Source organism: Xylaria bambusicola (assembly GCF_022495145.1).
Source record: "Xylaria bambusicola strain CBS 139988 unplaced genomic scaffold F5B22scaffold_40, whole genome shotgun sequence".
Taxonomy (NCBI): Eukaryota; Fungi; Ascomycota; class Sordariomycetes; order Xylariales; family Xylariaceae; genus Xylaria; species Xylaria bambusicola.
In genome coordinates this window covers 207,370-222,971 of record NW_025953593.1, presented here as the reverse complement: position 1 = coordinate 222,971, position 15,602 = coordinate 207,370, and the positions used below count along the sequence as shown (strand labels likewise).

Genomic DNA, 15,602 nt, shown 5'->3' with positions numbered 1-15,602 from the left:
GGTACACGCGGTTCTCCTAGCTGATGTGTCAATATGATGTATCCATACTGCTTTAGTGTCTAGAATTCGTTGTCTCTCTATGCAGAAACACGCTTTTAGAACGTGACCTGAATTAGGCGAAAAGGAATTGCTCCTGTTCCGCCTGATCACAGTGTTCAACCAACGAGAACATTGATGATCTCTGTCATCCAGTCTAATAAGGTAATCCCTGCGTGCTTCACATCTCTTAGGTCGAGATTAGCTCCCAACGGCCTAGACCATATCTGACCTAGACTATCCTGTACACGTGTAGATATTCGCCAACCAGCTCATCACTAGGTACTTAAGTGTAGATCTAACACACCGCGGTCTCATCTCATCTACAACGGCCCCTAGATCTGCCATGTGATCTGGTAGATACACGTCAATACTGACTTTGTAAGCCATTTTTAGCTCAGTACTGTCGACACATGCTAATCTCACACCTCTTTTCTGGAAATGATAGGAATGAAACAATGTTTCGATCACAAGCCTTGGCAAGGCAACTAATAGGTAACCTATAGAAGCTTATCTTGGGGTCACCCATTCATTCAATGCCACGCAATCGGTCTCAATAGCAGCCATGGAACGTCACCCGCGTGCTTCCCTTGCTATTCGCTTGGTGCTACAAGGACATTGTTCGAGACCTGGGGATAGGTAGGCAAGTGGATGATGCACGATGTCGTCCAGCATCCAATTCGGATTTCTAATACGTCTTTTCTTTGGGCGTCTACTCACAGCCTCGTTATTCCGAATGCTACTCGATCTGTATGAATCGCCGGAATATTCATGCGGTGTGTTTTACAGAAACGGAGAGGCATGTCGCGTGGCTAGGGATCTGTCCAATCACGCCTCATCTTTGATGTTCGATCGTTACTCGGGCAGAGATGGCTGACTGTCTCTAACACTTATGGCGACGTCCCAAACACGGAGCCAACTGGCCTACGTGTAAGTAGGTGTGTTAGCGAATGCGGTCGTCTTCGCAAGCCATATCATGAGTTTTCTCTCTATTGCACAAGTATTCACACATCTACATCTAGACTACCCACCACCTCCACTAGGTTGGATCTACAGGTCCATTACATGGTAAGACTAGCTATATACGTGTATATATACCCTATATTCTGGGAGAATAATCTAAGTACTTGGAAAGAGGAAAGGAAAACTACTTAGAAACTATTCGGTATGGTTACTGTACGCTGACACTCTGGGAACTTGTTTGGCGCTACCTACAGTTCTGTAGCCTTAAGTAGGTGCATAAGGCGGACCCCAATCCAGCGAAACCCACGAAGTTACCAGCCTGGGCATCCGACGCATGTACCCAATGTGATGGTGTGGGAGCGTGATGGCACGAACCAAGTGCAAGACAGCGAATGAAGCAGAGTCGTGGCCCCGATGGTTGTTGTAGTGTCCCACCGCCGTGCTGTCGTCATACGTGCCGGCAGTAGTGCGACCCCAGCCTCCGGTGAGAGTCTTCAACTCGACTCACAATTCACTTCAATTCACTTCGCTTCACTCCACTCCACTCCTGTCCACCAACCTGTTCTCGCCTGTCTATCTTTAGCCCTGTTTCTGCCCCCATCTCCCATCTCGACACCGGTGCATTGCAGCGATCGGCCCAACCCAGGCCTCCCTAGGTAGCGGAGCGCCCAACATCCCGGCTACGCCCAGCCAAAGCAGGCTGAAATGCCTACCAAGCACGACTCTGCACGACGAATGAATGCCCGTGTCAAGGTGCATGGGTATCCTTACCTACAGGCCACTCGGCGGGCTAGCATGGATGCATTCGGGTTGGGTAGGCGACGGTAGCGAGTAGGTACCCAAGCCGAACCATACTTACAGTACCTAGAAGTAATGCGCAGCACATGTGAGTACAGGCCTAAATACATAAGTAGGTAGGTAAGTAGGTATCGAGGAACGGTATAAATATCCACGACACCCCCCTTCAATTCTACCCCCCTTCTTTCGTTCTCCCTCCCCCACCACCACCGTCAAGGGTCGCAAAGCATTATAAGGATATCTCCAGAGACATTCGTTTGTTCTCTCGAGTTGACTCTGGGATACACCGCCCGGGCCCGTGTTCTTCATCACTCTCTCTCCCACACTCCTTTTTTTTCATTCGCTCTTTTCGTCTGAACTGACAATCCTCCCACGTTCTTTTCGTCGCTCTCTAGCCAATTCACACAATCTCGAGGAGAAGCAGCGCAACTGTGTTCGTGCGCTTTTCCCCGACCTTGTCATCGCAATCTACACGCTGTCTCGATTTCTTTTGCGCCTCCAATCGACAACCGCCAACATGTTCAAACGCTCGTTTCGATCCTCGGACCGAGTCGACAAGTCGGCCAGGCTGAAGAAGTCCAACGCCCCAGTTCGCGATCACCAGAAGCTGTCGAAACTACAGCAGTCGCTCGAGGAAACCCTTCCTGTCAAGAGGTCTCTGACCTCCCCGATCATCACCCTGATGGTCGGGCATGAAGGGCGACTGTTTGCCGCGCATGAGGAGGTTCTATGCCAGTCGCCGTTCTTTGAGCGCGTCTGCCGTGAACAATACCTCGATGCACAGAACAAGAGGATTTCCCTACCAGACGAAGAGCCCGAGATCTTCTCGGCCGTGCTTGAATACCTCTACAAGGGTGACTACTACCCCCGCTTGTTGCACAACAAGCACCGCAACTCTTGGGAGCTCGAGGACGCCGTGCGATCCCCGGACCCTTCCGAACCCAACAACCCCCGAGGCGGCCGCGGAGCCGTCGAGGCCACCATGTACGTGCCGAGCGTGGACCAATACTTGCTAAGAGACACCGTCCTGTACTGCGCTGCCGAGCGATTCGGACTCGAGGAGCTCAAGCGCCTAGCTCTTCGAAAGCAGGGCCTGCAGAGTGGAATCGATGTCGGCACGATTCTCCGGTCCGCCCAGTACGCCTACGATAACACGCCCGACACGGACTCCCGGCTCCGCGCTCACTATCTCGCTCTGATCATCCGATGTCGCAAGACATTCAAGAGGAGCGGAACCATGCAAGCTGAGATGGAAAAGGGCGGCAAGCTCTTCTTCGACTTATTTGTGGCCATGTGCAACCATCTCGACGATGTCGTTGACATGAGCAACGCTCACACGCCCAAGACGATCTGAAGGGCAAAACGTATGAGACCACCACAATTATGGTCACTTCTGGATTGTGTTTTTAACGGAGGAACCTGATGTTCTTTTTGCGTGTTTTCTGGAGAAGGAACGGATCTTGTTACGGGTGTGGTGAATTGGCGTTCATTGTTTTCGGTTTCTTCCCGATCACTCAGCTCTCACAGGCATCTCAGCTCATCAGATTGGAAACACCATTTGGGAGAGCCTACTACATACACATTGCAGCAGACACTCCACTTCTTCAGCGAGGTTTGGCCGACCTTTTTTTGATGAACTTGAGCGTTCGAGGAGAGTGACAGGGTATAGACGTACATGATTCTCACCCAACTCATCCCTCGGCTCTCCGATTTCTAATGATCCTAACATCGCAACTCCATAAACATAGCCCAGAGGGTCTCTCCATCCGCGTCGTATCGGTCAGGCACGAAACTGTTATGGACAGAATTCCACAGGAAACCCTGTCTCCTTGCGAGATAAGTTTTTCCCAAGTGAGCTGCTCTATGAAAAGTCGAGCCGTGTATGACGGCCTAACGACGCGGTAGAGGGGCAAGAAAGGGCTTCTCACCACTCAAATATTGGCAAATTTGTCTTTTACACTGCTTTTGCTATCATTTTAATAACACGACGAGGGCCCATTCGAATACATGAAGGGCATTGGAACAACGTTCTTGTTACCAGATTGTTACTAGGATGGGAGGTGGATACGAACAACGGCAATAACAAAAAAAAAAGAACGACAACCACCACCTTCGCCGTGGGCAAGCGGGGAGGACGAATGTGACCACAGGCTGGCGCGCCTCTTCGCTGCCGACTCCATCTCTTATGTGTCAAGAACAACAAAAACAGGGGAAAGATTTCAAACAGAAAAACAAAAAAAAAAAAGCACCAATGTACCCTCCATACATGTCTACCAAGCCAAGATTGTAAGAAGATAACAAATTGACTGTATGTTTGGTGTCATCCCCTAATGAGCAACCCCTTGGCATGGTTCCGCTAGCGCTCAAGCTGGCATCAATGAAATTCCTCATAACACGTCTCTCTCTTTCCGGTTTCCTTGTTCTCTTTTCTGTCCAATTTGTTTCCCCACAAGGAGGATGAGGCGGATGGAAGATTGAATGAAGCTCAGGAAGGAGATGGGGCAGTGAGAGAATGGAAGATGATGCGAAGAAAATGGATGAATCTGATCTAGTCGCAATCTTGATGATGTAACTAGCATCTAACTAAAAAAAAGAGAAAATCCAGGGAAGAAGACGGTCTTTCCCTAGTGGAAAGTAACGTCGACGACCCCGGCCAGAGCCCTCGTCAGGGCGAGATAATTGAGAGATTTCGGCCACCTCACTTTGTTGGGTTTTCTTGGTCTTCGTGATGTGTGTGATCGTTACCGTTCCCGGAACACCTTCTGATGGGTTTATGCTTTATTGGTGAAGTAGATGTAAGTGCGTAAGAGAAGAGTAGCACATCAAGACTTGTTTCACTTCCGATCTGGATGGTAGGTATCTTCTCGATATCGTCCTATACCATATATCTAACCTTAGTTTATCATATGATATACGTATATGGATGCTCTAACGTGCACTTGGAGAAACCATTAAGCATAAGGGCCCAGATCGTTAGGTATGCTTCTTGGCCTGGACAAGATCTGTAGGGCTGAGTCCCCACCCTGGTTGCTTAGAGTACATTACATGCACATGTATCTGCTGGTATCTTAATTTTCAAGCATATCTGGCCATGCCAAATCCACACCCGCGGAATAACGACAATGTCTAAGGTTTTACTGGCGATAGGCATATTGTATAGATAGCAGCTTACTCCGTACCTAGAGTGTTGACCTATAACTAACTGTCTACCTGCTGAAGCTTGAATCCATGGACAATAATACGTCTGTCTAGCGATGTCGATAGAACTCGGAGAACACATTCAACTCGCAGATACAACCAAATCATGGTATTAAATGCATGATGTCCCCAGGTTGGAATCATAAATCACCAAATTCTCGGCAGGCAGCTAGATATAAATTTGGAGCCCTACTGTAAAAGAGCAACCGTGATCCCAAGGATGGCTACTACCCCTCACCCCCACACCCCGCAATGTGGGTAGGAGGTAGCTTCTAGTTTACCTGCCCGCCAAGTTCAAATTATTTTTGTCTTCTACATCGCACGCTGCCCTCTCTAACGCCTGGCCCAGAAGTCTACCTAGGTACGGACACCGCTGCTTGGGACTACTTCCACACTTATCATATCGGCTATCATATCGGCTACAAGCGATGATGGCTTCTGAAGCAAGTGCGTCGACATCGGCGGCGGCGGCTCCGCAGCCTGTGGCCATCGTCTGCGTTGGAATGGCAGGCTCAGGCAAGACGACTTTCATGCAGCGCATCAACGCGCATCTGCATGCGAAAAAAGAGCCACCTTATGTCATCAACCTCGACCCTGCCGTCTTAAACGTCCCCTTCGAAAGCAACATCGATATCCGAGATTCCGTCAACTACAAAGAGGTCATGAAGCAGTACAACCTAGGTCCCAACGGAGGCATCTTGACGTCGCTGAACCTCTTTGCCACCAAAGTTGACCAGATCTTGGGTCTTCTGGAGAAGCGCGCCGCCCCGGATCCGGAGCAACCTGGCAAGAAACTCATCAAGAATATATTAGTCGACACCCGTGCGTCTCTTTCCCCATATTCACAGGGACACTGCATTCGACTGACATATGTATAGCTGGTCAGATTGAAGTCTTCGTATGGTCTGCCTCTGGGCAGATTCTCCTCGAATCCCTCGCGTCTTCGTTCCCTACCGTCATAGCCTATGTCATTGACACGCCGCGGACGGCTTCCACTAGCACCTTCATGAGTAACATGCTCTATGCCTGTTCGATCCTCTACAAGACTAAGCTGCCCATGATCTTAGTCTTCAACAAGACTGATGTCCAGGACGCGAGCTTCGCGAAAGAATGGATGACGGATTACGATGCATTCCAGGAGGCTTTGCACCGCGATGAAGAAGGCAACGCCTTTGGCGGCGTTGAGGGCGAAGGTGCGGGCAGTGGATACATGGGAAGCCTGCTCAACTCCATGAGCTCGATGCTGGAAGAGTTCTACGCCCATCTCAGTGTTGTCGGGGTCTCGTCTATGACTGGACAAGGCGTCGATGAGTTTTTCGCCGCTGTACAAGAGAAAGCCGAAGAGTTTAAACAAGACTACTTGCCGGAGCTGGAACGGAAGAGGAAGGAGAGAGATGAGCAGAAACGCAAGATGAGGCAGAAGGAGCTAGACAAGATGATGAAAGGCATGTCGATGGGTGAATCTAGCGGCACGGCAGAGCCCAAGACGGCTGATAACGATGACTCGGAAATCGAGAGCAATAACGGGGACGATGACGACTACGCAGATGTTGACGATGAGTATGACCGCGAGGGACTACAGGCCAGGTATGCGGCAGCCATGGAGGCAAACCAGGACTCGACGATGGACGACGCCAGTTTCGCCAAATTTCTTCATACACAACGAAGGTAAGAAGTAATGAAATGGGGGCTATTAAAGGGAAAAGTATGTTATTTGGAAACGGACATATGGCAAGTCAAGACAAAAGCCGTGGAGTTTATCGGTAGCATAGATGGCGCAATGATACCAATTTTGATTTTCCTTTTTTTCCCCCCTCCTCTCTTTCCAATCCTTCTTGGTGTAGAAAAGAAGCCCATAATAATACTCAATCGCCATGCAACTCCCAACTCCAATTATGATGCTTTCCTCCCCAAGCAAGCTAGCTAGCTAGCTAGCTTTCTTGCGTTTCAGATGCTGCGTGTATCATCGTCATCGATCTACGCTTCCCACGCTCTTCATTCCTGCAAACACGGATCATCACCCGTAAATGCTTCACAGCCCTCTCTTCCCCAACACCAGTTACTGTCGAGAATATCGTCTCCATTCTATCGCGCCTCGAACTGCACCATTCTGTTCCCATCATTAGTTCGCAAGTCCCGGTTTTCACAAACCCCCGCGTCCCCCCCTCCGCGTCGCGGATCCAGATCTCTTCTATATTGTGTATGAACGGTATACACGTATGGGCAAGAAAAGAAGAAAAACGTACCTCTTCGTCCGCTCCTTGTACAGGATACGGCAACCACATTCCTTGCAGCGGATGGTGTCGCTCCGCCGGAGGGCGAATTTGAAGCCGCAGTCGCCGCAGATGTAGTTTATCGTGGCGCCCTCGAGGTCGAACGTACTGCGCGCCATCCCGCCTGCGCCGCCCGCGCCGGGGGCGTTGCCTTGGCTTGTGGGGATCTGGTAAGCCTCGCGCGACATTTGGACGGCAAGGTTGGATGGGGTTTAGGGAGCGGGGAAAGAAATGTAGATGTCGGTCGATGTCGAGGTTGAGAGGGGTTCGTGATGCGAAGGAGCGTGATGAATGTTGGTTGGTTTGGAGGGGTCTGGCTGTTGGGTGGTTCATTGATTGATTCAAAGAAAAAAAGGCGGTGGGAGATGGCAGGGAAGCTGGAACTTTGCCTCATAAACACAACCAGCACTAATGGCTGCCTTTAGGCCCCCTGTAGAAGCTACTCCCTAGGTGCCTCCTACATAGTGGCCATACAGTACCTACAGTAGACAAAGGAAACCTTACTGGAGTTACTGGCAACTTTTTGACGGGAAAGCCCACCTACATATTTTATATTGTAATGCTGTGCATATAAATGAAAGTGAACGTAAGTCATATAAAAACTAGAACTATGATTCTCTGGAGATAGGCCATGTACGATTTTGCTAAATTGCCTAATGTGGCTTAGGAGCGACTTCCCAGGAAGTCGTCAACTGCTCCCTTGATACCTACCTAGGTACCTACTTTGAAAAGTCGGGGCAAAGTAACAGGCAATATTGGCTTATAATGATGGGGTTCCATCTCAAGTATTCGTCTCTTCTAGATGCATCAATAGTAGTTTAACTACATATCAAGCACAGCCGTGACCCGTTGAAATGGTAGGTAATTCTTAGTCTGTGACTTGATGAGGCACGATGGCCATTTAACTATTTGTAACTACATAGGAAACGCGCCGTTACGCTAACCCGAATGATGGAGAATTACCTCGGCGTCTGGCCTGTGGACGGGACTGGAGCTACTTACCTATAATCTATTATTCGGCTGGTTCGATGAGCATCGTTCGTTTGGCAAGACGCTATTTTTATCTCCCGGTACACTCTTTGCCCGCGTTGTATAGATTTAGACCGGCTTCAATCGTGTTAATCTGTCGCTCAGATTCGTAGCTATAGACGTCCTGAGTTTCAGGCATATTTATCATCGCGTCCTGTAGCTTGTTGCTTCACGAAATACCCCTGTACCGCATCAAGCATGGCAGAGCTTCCCTTCGATCCCACCATATTACCAGCAGATGACTCCTGTCCGTTTTGCAACATTGCAAAAATGTACCCGTCGTTCCCGCCCGAACAGCCTCCTGTCCCAGGCTCGCCAGAGCTTGACCCCTTCAAGCTTACCCCGGCCTCATTCGTCGTGCTATCTACGCCCATGCTCATGGCTTTCCTCGACATAATGCCCCTGTCCCACGGGCATCTCCTTCTCTGTCCACGATCGCATAAGCCAAAGCTCTCTGACGTATCGCGCGAAGAGGCTGCCGAGCTAGGATCCTACCTGCGCATCCTCTCCAAAGCCCTCTCGCGGACAACGGGCGTCTACGACTGGAACGTTGTGCAGAACAACGGCGCCGCGGCGGCGCAAGTCGTGAACCATGTCCACTACCATCTCATACCGCGCCCAGAGATCCGCGCGAGCGGCAAGTTCCGCGAGAGCTTCACCATGTTCGGCCGGGGCCAACGCGAAGACCTAGATGACGACGAAGCGGTCGAGCTAGCTGCGAAGCTTAGGAGCAATATCGCAACGATATTAGATGAAGAGACACGCAAAGGGAAGTTATGAAATACGCAGGATAAGAAAATAGGCACACTACATGAAAGAATCCCGCGTGACTTTGGCACGCGCACCAAGGGACGGAATACTAGGCTCTCGACGTCGCATTACTATTAAGCTACCATGAGCTGTCTATCGTCTATTTTTATCTACTCTTGCCAATGATAGCCCGGATCGCGCCGATTCTAGTACGCAAGTTTATTCGTCATCGCCAAAGAAGACCTTAACGGGCAGCCAGTTGTCGCTGCAAACCTTGAACCGGTCCTTCAGGTTCGACAACTTGGAAACTTCCTCGTCCGTCAGAGACCAGCCGTCGAGGGCAAAGTTACCCTCGATACGCTCCTTGGTGACTGACTTGGGAATGACGTCCCAGCCGTTCTGAATGCCCCACTGCAGCAGACACTGTTGTGGCGTCTTGCCCTTCTTCTCGGCGATCTCGAGCAGTGTCTGGTCCTTGTAGAGTGGCGAGTTGGTGCTGCCGAGGCACGAGTAGCCGGTGCAGTGGATGCCCTTCTCCTTGCAGTAAGCCACCAGCTTAGGTGACGGGTTGTTAGGGTGAAGCTCGATTTGGTTGACTGATGGTTTGATCTACGCATTGTTTGTTAGCTTCGAGGCTCCTCAAACATCCCTCGCTCATGGCGTGATAGGCCTCATACCTTGCAAGAGGGGTCGTTCAACAACTTCTCGAGGTTGGTGATACCGAAGTTGGACACGCCGATGTTGCGGACCATGCCCGTATCGAGTAGCTTCTGCATCTCACGCCACGTATCGATGAAGTTCCAGTCGTCGTAGTGCTTCTTGAGGTCGTCGGGACGAGTCGAACTGGGCCAGTGCATGAGATATAGGTCGACATATTCCATGCCTAGGCTCTTTAGAGATGTGTCAAGGCCCTCGGCCACCCGCTTGTGCCAGGGGTTGTCGAGCTTCGTGGTGATCCAGATCTGCTCGCGAGGAACACCTGAAGCGCGGACGCCCTCTCCTACCTCATTCTCGTTGCCGTAGGCAAGGGCTGTGTCGATGTATCGGTAACCGGCGTCGAGGGCGGCCTTGACGGCTGCGCTCGTCTGATTCTTGGATGATTGCCAAGTGCCCAAGCCGATGGCGGGCATCTTGTCTCCCGAAGGGAGCGTATAAGTCTTGCTATTACGAGTATTTACATCAGCACCAATTGTCTCGGTGACTTCATTGCTGGTAAACCTACCTGGTGTGCTTTGTCTCGGCCATGATGTCGTCAGAGTGTACAGAAGTTGAAAGTAAGGGTAAACACAGATAGAAGATTGATGAGGGAAGATGTTGCAGAAAATATATGGAGGGGTATAGAAGGCTAAAGAGGGGGGAAAGGTTCTGGTTATAAATCGATGTGATTATCCATTCATTACTCTATTAATTTTGGAGAATGCGGATGAAAACTGAATAGCTTGCGCAGCAAAACTTGCTCCTTACAGCATGTCGAAAATTATATCCGCTCGCTATGACGCAGGGTGGAACGCCCACTCTGTAGGTACGGCTCTGTTGAATTCGCATTGTTTTCTTTTACCGAATTCTCCAATGCCATCTATATTTCTATCTCTATTTGCTCGATGAACCAACTACAACCTGTATTCTAGCACGCGACTTCTACTTTACAGCTCTATTCCTTCGACCGTGAGCCTCATCTTAATAAATCTGAAGATCGAGGGTTTCTGGGAACCCCTCCATCGACATCATAGAAATACTTGTTAGGTGAAGACAACTCCACAGATTTTCGCTTCTGGACATGGTAGCATGGGGAAAGGGGGATTATGGGGATTTAGATCTAGCTTGGGTTATGCGCGCCAATGGTGATCGAGGGTTGAGAACCGGCGTCTCTCCAATGCGGATACTAGCACGCAAAACTCGCCGGGTTAGGACCGGTGCAATGGTACTTGCATAATAGCTTATCGCCTTCGCCTTAGTATTCAAGAACGCTTCCACGAGCAGCGAAATCATTGTGATGCTGGAGAAGGTCTATGGTTCGCACCACGTAGATGGGCTGGAATATCTGCTGTAACGGCCTACTTCAGTTGCAGTGCTTCACGTGCAATTGCTCACTCTTGAATTGACTGTTGGTCGGTTCGATTGGAAGTTTTATGATAACATACTTATCTCAGACCTTACAATGAGGTAAAAATCCATGGTTGATAAGAGAATGAGAAGTCTAGGTTCTCCTACATGAGAGAAGAGATTCAGTAGAATACGAATTGATAGTAACAAGAGCTGCTTATATTATAACACACGAAATCCGGTCTCATAACCCCAGTTTCTGTTCTATGTTGTTTACTATTTTACTACAACCCGATGGAGCTATGATGATAAATAGACATATGAAATCTGCGAAACCCGAACTGGCCTGACTTCTTTTTGTAATATTATAGTAAAATTCAATAAATTGAACTAACAAGAAGCTGCTGGTTTAAAAAGGGGTTGCCCCCTCGACACGATGCCGACTGAGGGTTCCCTGCCGATAAAGAATATGTAACAGCTCCATGAGATGTGCAGATTTATAAATAGTTGAGGCAATAAACAGAAACAGCCAGAAGAGAACACCTCATACGTCCTCAGTTCATAGCCGAAACCCATGATGACCCGTGAATGGATCAAGGTGCCATATTTATGACACCAGAGTCAATGTTTGATGCCACAAGCTTCGAGTGTGTGAGACTGCTGCCCAGGAGCATCTGTCCAACTATCAATTCATAACACAATGGATATTTTTTATAGCGCTGGAGCACATAGTATGGCATACAAGTGTTCACTCTAGTCGAACATGATGGACAATAAATCCCTTCCTCTCCTATTAGAACTGTCCCATGCACTAAAATGGCAAAGAAGGCCATATGATACACTTCAGTTATACGTTATGTAAGGGGCACGGCTCCAGCCATTGGATTAACATAATGCTGGCGACCTTAGTGTATTTGTTAGGGAGAATGTTTTTCCCACAAGTGGATACTTTGGTTAAGTAAGTGTTTGTTGATTTTCCATTTGACATATAATATACCTGTGACACATATCTTTCGATTTTTTTGCTATCTGTGCATATGTATGTAACAGAAACCTGCAAGAGAGACAAGACCTGATCCGAGATATTACCTGGAGGCTGGCCATGAATGCCCACGGCAAACGCGGCGGCTCCCGACACGTTGGACGACAGATTCCTACAGGCTACCTATGCCTCCCGCTTGGCCCTTGCAGGTCGCGTTAGCATTGCCGTCTAGCGAAAACGTTGCGGGGAGGAGAATGACTGAATCATGTCAGGCACAACAGGAACGTACAGGAGGTAAGTAATATGTTCACGGCTTATGCCGAGATCTATTCCTCTTTTGGGAAATTAACTATGTACTATCGGGTTTGGTAGAGTACAATGAGCAGAGTCCGCCAGTCATGCTTTCGTGGCTGGGTACTGAAATAGTACGTAAAATGAGCTGAGGAATGACCAAAGCCGAGGGTGTACGGTCCCCGGGTATTTCTACCTAACCGACGCCTCTCCCTCCGCATCCACGAGACTCAGCGCGCCCAAGATCAAGTAGCGGGAGAGAGCCTTGATTTTTTATTTTATTTTCTCAATTGATACATTTCAACCTATCTAATGGTTTCTTTCAGAAGATAGTTTTCTGCCGAAGCGTTGGGGTGCATGAGATCTCCTGCGCATTCCAATGCTATTCCGGGGGAGGGCGCCGGTCGCTGCCGATCACGTGTCCGTGTCGGATGCTCAATATCATCCGATGCTGTTCAAATGCCCGTAAGATTCCGGGACTGTCCCCAATTGCTTTCCGAAGTCGACGCCATCACCGGTTAAACTTTAACCGAGGTATGTTTTAACTTGATTGAGAGGTGGGTGAGTAGAGAAGATTCCGTTGTGAATACTTCCGTTAGGAATGCTACTATACGAAGGATAGCCCTCTGCCGAGCCTCCAGAGGTGCCCCGTCTAAGCAGCATGCTAGAAGCGAGTGCTTTAAACTTTTCGTCTGTCGTGTAAATCGTAAATCATTATTGCGCTGTGCCCCCAGGATAAGCGATCCACGCTCATAGTAGAGATGAAGACACATGGCCATAAGTATGAGATGAAAATAGGTCATCTAGCTCTTCCGGTGCTTCTCATATGCTTCGACAGCGGCCTCGAGCTCGGCCAAGCTCGATCGATCAGCATAGGCGTTCATCATGGCCTCGTTATGTCGCCGGGTGGCTGCGTCGGCCTCGGTATTGTGATATTGTTGCTGTTCTTGATATTGCTTGTATTTGGCCATGCCATAGCCTTTGGCGTTACATGTCAGTCCGTCTGTTGTTTTCTACAGCTTGATCTGTTATAGATACATGCTACTCACCTATGCCTACCACGGCGGCAGTTGCAGTTGCACTATCAGATTTGTGAGTAATTTTGCTCACTTGACAAGGATGAACAGGCCATCTCACAATTTCTTCTCCATCCTGCCTGATTTGTATAGAGTTGGGAGGTGGCTCGGATAGACATGAGATGTTGTAGAAAAGGGGCGTGTTGTTGAGCTTGAAGGCATACTGTTGTTCTCGTTGGCCGTGACGGCACAAACAATGACCAGAAATATTGAAGCTGTACGATTTCTTGCTGTAACGCGCTGTGTGTTGTCGCCCACGCTTTTCCTCGATGAATAAAAGACGACGACGTGAAAGGGGTAACAGACGCGGAGTGAGGATGATGATGGCAGAATGAATTCGACAGTTACCTGAAACTGAACACACCGAGTCAAGAGAAAGAGGAGGATGGGTCTGAGAAGATATATACGATGAGCTCTGGTACCTAAGTATCAAGTAGGTAGGCCGTAGCAGGTAAGGATGTTTATATGGCGACTACCTTGGCAATAGTTAATGCTCCCGAGGTGGCATACATATGCATCATTCCTTGCCCCCGCGTTTGCGCACACCTACCTAGCCCAACCTGCCTAGGTAATCTGCCTATCCTAGATACCTTCCTAACCGATAGGAGTAGGTAGTATACTATGAATATCTGAGATATTAGCAGTACGAGTATATACCGCCCTGCGTGAATCCTCCCGGGACAGCGGAAGATTTTTTGGGCATCGAGTGGTACGAGATTTGGGAATGTGAGCGGACATGGGTCGAGCTCTTACGATGCGACGTTGGTGGCTTTGTGCTTTGTGGGGGATTGGGGGATTGGCGCATATGCATGATGCGGGGACTCTCCTAGCCTTGGTCCCATCTCTTTTTCTCTTTAGTCTAATCGCGGAGTGCAGCACAACTTGCCATGGCTTCTTCTCTTGGCAATCTCGACTCTCGACTCTCTAACAACACCGGATGAGTTGATATCTTGATATCTTGATATCTGGTTGGAGGGCAGAGATCTGTCTTGGTCTGGCAACCCTAGAGCCACATCTCGTTTGTAGGGGTGCCTTTGTGCAAAAAGCCCTTGCTAACTCACAGCCCAGACGAACAGAACACAGGTGTAACAAGGTTGGATCGTTGCATTGCATTACTGAACCAACGGTCACCGAGTTTACATCTGCTGTCTACTTCGTACATACCTGTTATGCGGATAGATGGACAGTAATCGACACTGACACGGCATAGGATCGGCGTGGCCCGTACACAGGACTGGCGTCAAAACCGTTTCGACAGTCTCACGCTCATTCTCACACTCGTCCTCATTATGCACTTACCTACCATCTCTCACATCAGGCATACTGTACATTCCTAGTATGTTGTGCCATACCTATGTTTTCTTTTGCTTGCGGCATTTTATCTAGACCCGTCCGCTGGAGGGAAGCCTGGGCGGCATCGACGACGCATGTGTCTTGTCTGCCTGCCTCTATCTACTTAGCCAATTGACGCCCTTACCATGCAGTAATCACGGCAATTATTCACCCTGAGTAGCAGGGGGGCAGAGGTAGGGTACCGCCAACCTAGCAGCGACATTCTAATGTGGTTGTCCATGTATGTAAGGAGAAACCCGAGTAGGCTAAGACTTTCCTCAAATATGCCATGCCGAGTCACAGTTTTCGGAGTACAGAAATGCGGGCAGGGAAGATAGAAACGCCATCTCTGACAAACATGTGCAACAAGCGTCTGACGGTTACCTACCTTTCTTCAGACTTTCTTGTAGTACAATAGAGATGTGCAGAGATGTGGCGGAAGATTTACCTTCTCATATGGCCCAATTAATCACTCTCAATGCAGCCCCTGACGTCCTGGCTGTCTGCAAACTCGACTGAACCTCCAAATCTTCGTAAATCCCATTCCCTACTGACCGTTCTGCACATGTCCATCCCGCGCATCATGACTCAATCTGAGTGTCCATCGTCCCAACAACCCCATCTCTACCCATCCCCTTCTGTACGCACGTCGTTCACAGTCTCGGGAACTCTTGCCCTTTAGAGCTAAACGTTCTAGACGCACACCTGGTTCGGCCAATCATAGCAAACGCATGATGTGCCAGCGACGCGTTGACGAAAGTCTAGAGGAGGAGGAGGAGTGGGGTAAATAGTGATACTGCCTTGGGTAGATAAGTAAGTATCGCTTTCCAG

The 15,602-nt window shown here is 49.2% G+C and overlaps 6 protein-coding genes across 6 annotated transcripts; 3 read left to right on the top strand and 3 right to left on the bottom strand.

Annotated features, from left to right (window-relative positions):
* The first annotated feature begins 1,876 nt into the window (after nt 1-1,876).
* On the top strand, nt 1,877-3,736 carry F5B22DRAFT_360210 (uncharacterized protein). The gene is made up of 3 exons (XM_047971062.1): nt 1,877-1,917; nt 2,193-3,409; nt 3,546-3,736. Exon 2 carries the CDS (start codon nt 2,315-2,317, stop codon nt 3,149-3,151), a length of 837 nt encoding a protein of 278 aa, XP_047828279.1. The 5' UTR covers nt 1,877-1,917; nt 2,193-2,314; the 3' UTR covers nt 3,152-3,409; nt 3,546-3,736.
* A 1,378-nt stretch (nt 3,737-5,114) lies between these two features.
* F5B22DRAFT_360152 (uncharacterized protein) lies at nt 5,115-6,797 on the top strand. The gene is made up of 2 exons (XM_047971061.1): nt 5,115-5,817; nt 5,874-6,797. The coding sequence occupies exons 1-2, from the start codon at nt 5,424-5,426 to the stop codon at nt 6,665-6,667; spliced, it is 1,188 nt and encodes a 395-aa protein (XP_047828278.1). The 5' UTR covers nt 5,115-5,423; the 3' UTR covers nt 6,668-6,797.
* A 283-nt stretch (nt 6,798-7,080) lies between these two features.
* On the bottom strand, nt 7,081-7,456 carry F5B22DRAFT_649147 (metallothionein-I transcription activator; the record flags this gene model as incomplete). Its single annotated transcript, XM_047979129.1, has 2 exons — nt 7,081-7,105; nt 7,242-7,456. The coding sequence occupies 2 exons, from the start codon at nt 7,454-7,456 to the stop codon at nt 7,081-7,083; spliced, it is 240 nt and encodes a 79-aa protein (XP_047828277.1).
* Nucleotides 7,457-8,090: 634 nt separating this feature from the next.
* F5B22DRAFT_360117 (HIT domain-containing protein) lies at nt 8,091-9,398 on the top strand. Its single transcript, XM_047971059.1, has one exon. The coding sequence runs from the start codon at nt 8,496-8,498 to the stop codon at nt 9,075-9,077; it is 582 nt and encodes a 193-aa protein (XP_047828276.1). The 5' UTR covers nt 8,091-8,495; the 3' UTR covers nt 9,078-9,398.
* On the bottom strand, nt 9,085-10,569 carry F5B22DRAFT_360142 (aldo/keto reductase family protein). The gene is made up of 3 exons (XM_047971060.1): nt 10,270-10,569; nt 9,725-10,208; nt 9,085-9,656 (listed from the first exon to the last, which is right to left on the bottom strand). Exons 1-3 carry the CDS (start codon nt 10,290-10,292, stop codon nt 9,267-9,269), a joined length of 897 nt encoding a protein of 298 aa, XP_047828275.1. The 5' UTR covers nt 10,293-10,569; the 3' UTR covers nt 9,085-9,266.
* Nucleotides 10,570-13,025: 2,456 nt separating this feature from the next.
* Nucleotides 13,026-13,980, bottom strand: F5B22DRAFT_359920 (uncharacterized protein). Its single transcript, XM_047971057.1, has 4 exons — nt 13,788-13,980; nt 13,501-13,602; nt 13,413-13,444; nt 13,026-13,342 (listed from the first exon to the last, which is right to left on the bottom strand). Exons 2-4 carry the CDS (start codon nt 13,599-13,601, stop codon nt 13,167-13,169), a joined length of 309 nt encoding a protein of 102 aa, XP_047828274.1. The 5' UTR covers nt 13,602; nt 13,788-13,980; the 3' UTR covers nt 13,026-13,166.
* Nucleotides 13,981-15,602: the final 1,622 nt, after the last annotated feature.

Excerpts from the sequence above, each read along its gene's own strand:
- F5B22DRAFT_360142 (XM_047971060.1), bottom strand. The coding sequence starts at position 10,292 with ATGGCCGAGACAAAGCACACCAG. Across the intron at positions 10,209-10,269 it reads GCCGAGACAAAGCACACCAG|CAAGACTTATACGCTCCCTT; the intron begins GTAGGTTTACCA and ends TACTCGTAATAG. Across the intron at positions 9,657-9,724 it reads TGAACGACCCCTCTTGCAAG|ATCAAACCATCAGTCAACCA; the intron begins GTATGAGGCCTA and ends AACAATGCGTAG.
- F5B22DRAFT_360152 (XM_047971061.1), top strand. The coding sequence starts at position 5,424 with ATGATGGCTTCTGAAGCAAGTGCGTCGACATCGGCGGCGGCGGCTCCG. Across the intron at positions 5,818-5,873 it reads GAATATATTAGTCGACACCC|CTGGTCAGATTGAAGTCTTC; the intron begins GTGCGTCTCTTT and ends ACATATGTATAG.
- F5B22DRAFT_360210 (XM_047971062.1), top strand. The coding sequence starts at position 2,315 with ATGTTCAAACGCTCGTTTCGATCCTCGGACCGAGTCGACAAGTCGGCC.
- F5B22DRAFT_359920 (XM_047971057.1), bottom strand. The coding sequence starts at position 13,601 with ATGCCTTCAAGCTCAACAACACGCCCCTTTTCTACAACATCTCATGTC. Across the intron at positions 13,445-13,500 it reads GGCAGGATGGAGAAGAAATT|TGCAACTGCAACTGCCGCCG; the intron begins GTGAGATGGCCT and ends CAAATCTGATAG. Across the intron at positions 13,343-13,412 it reads TGCCGCCGTGGTAGGCATAG|GCTATGGCATGGCCAAATAC; the intron begins GTGAGTAGCATG and ends GTAACGCCAAAG.
- F5B22DRAFT_360117 (XM_047971059.1), top strand. The coding sequence starts at position 8,496 with ATGGCAGAGCTTCCCTTCGATCCCACCATATTACCAGCAGATGACTCC.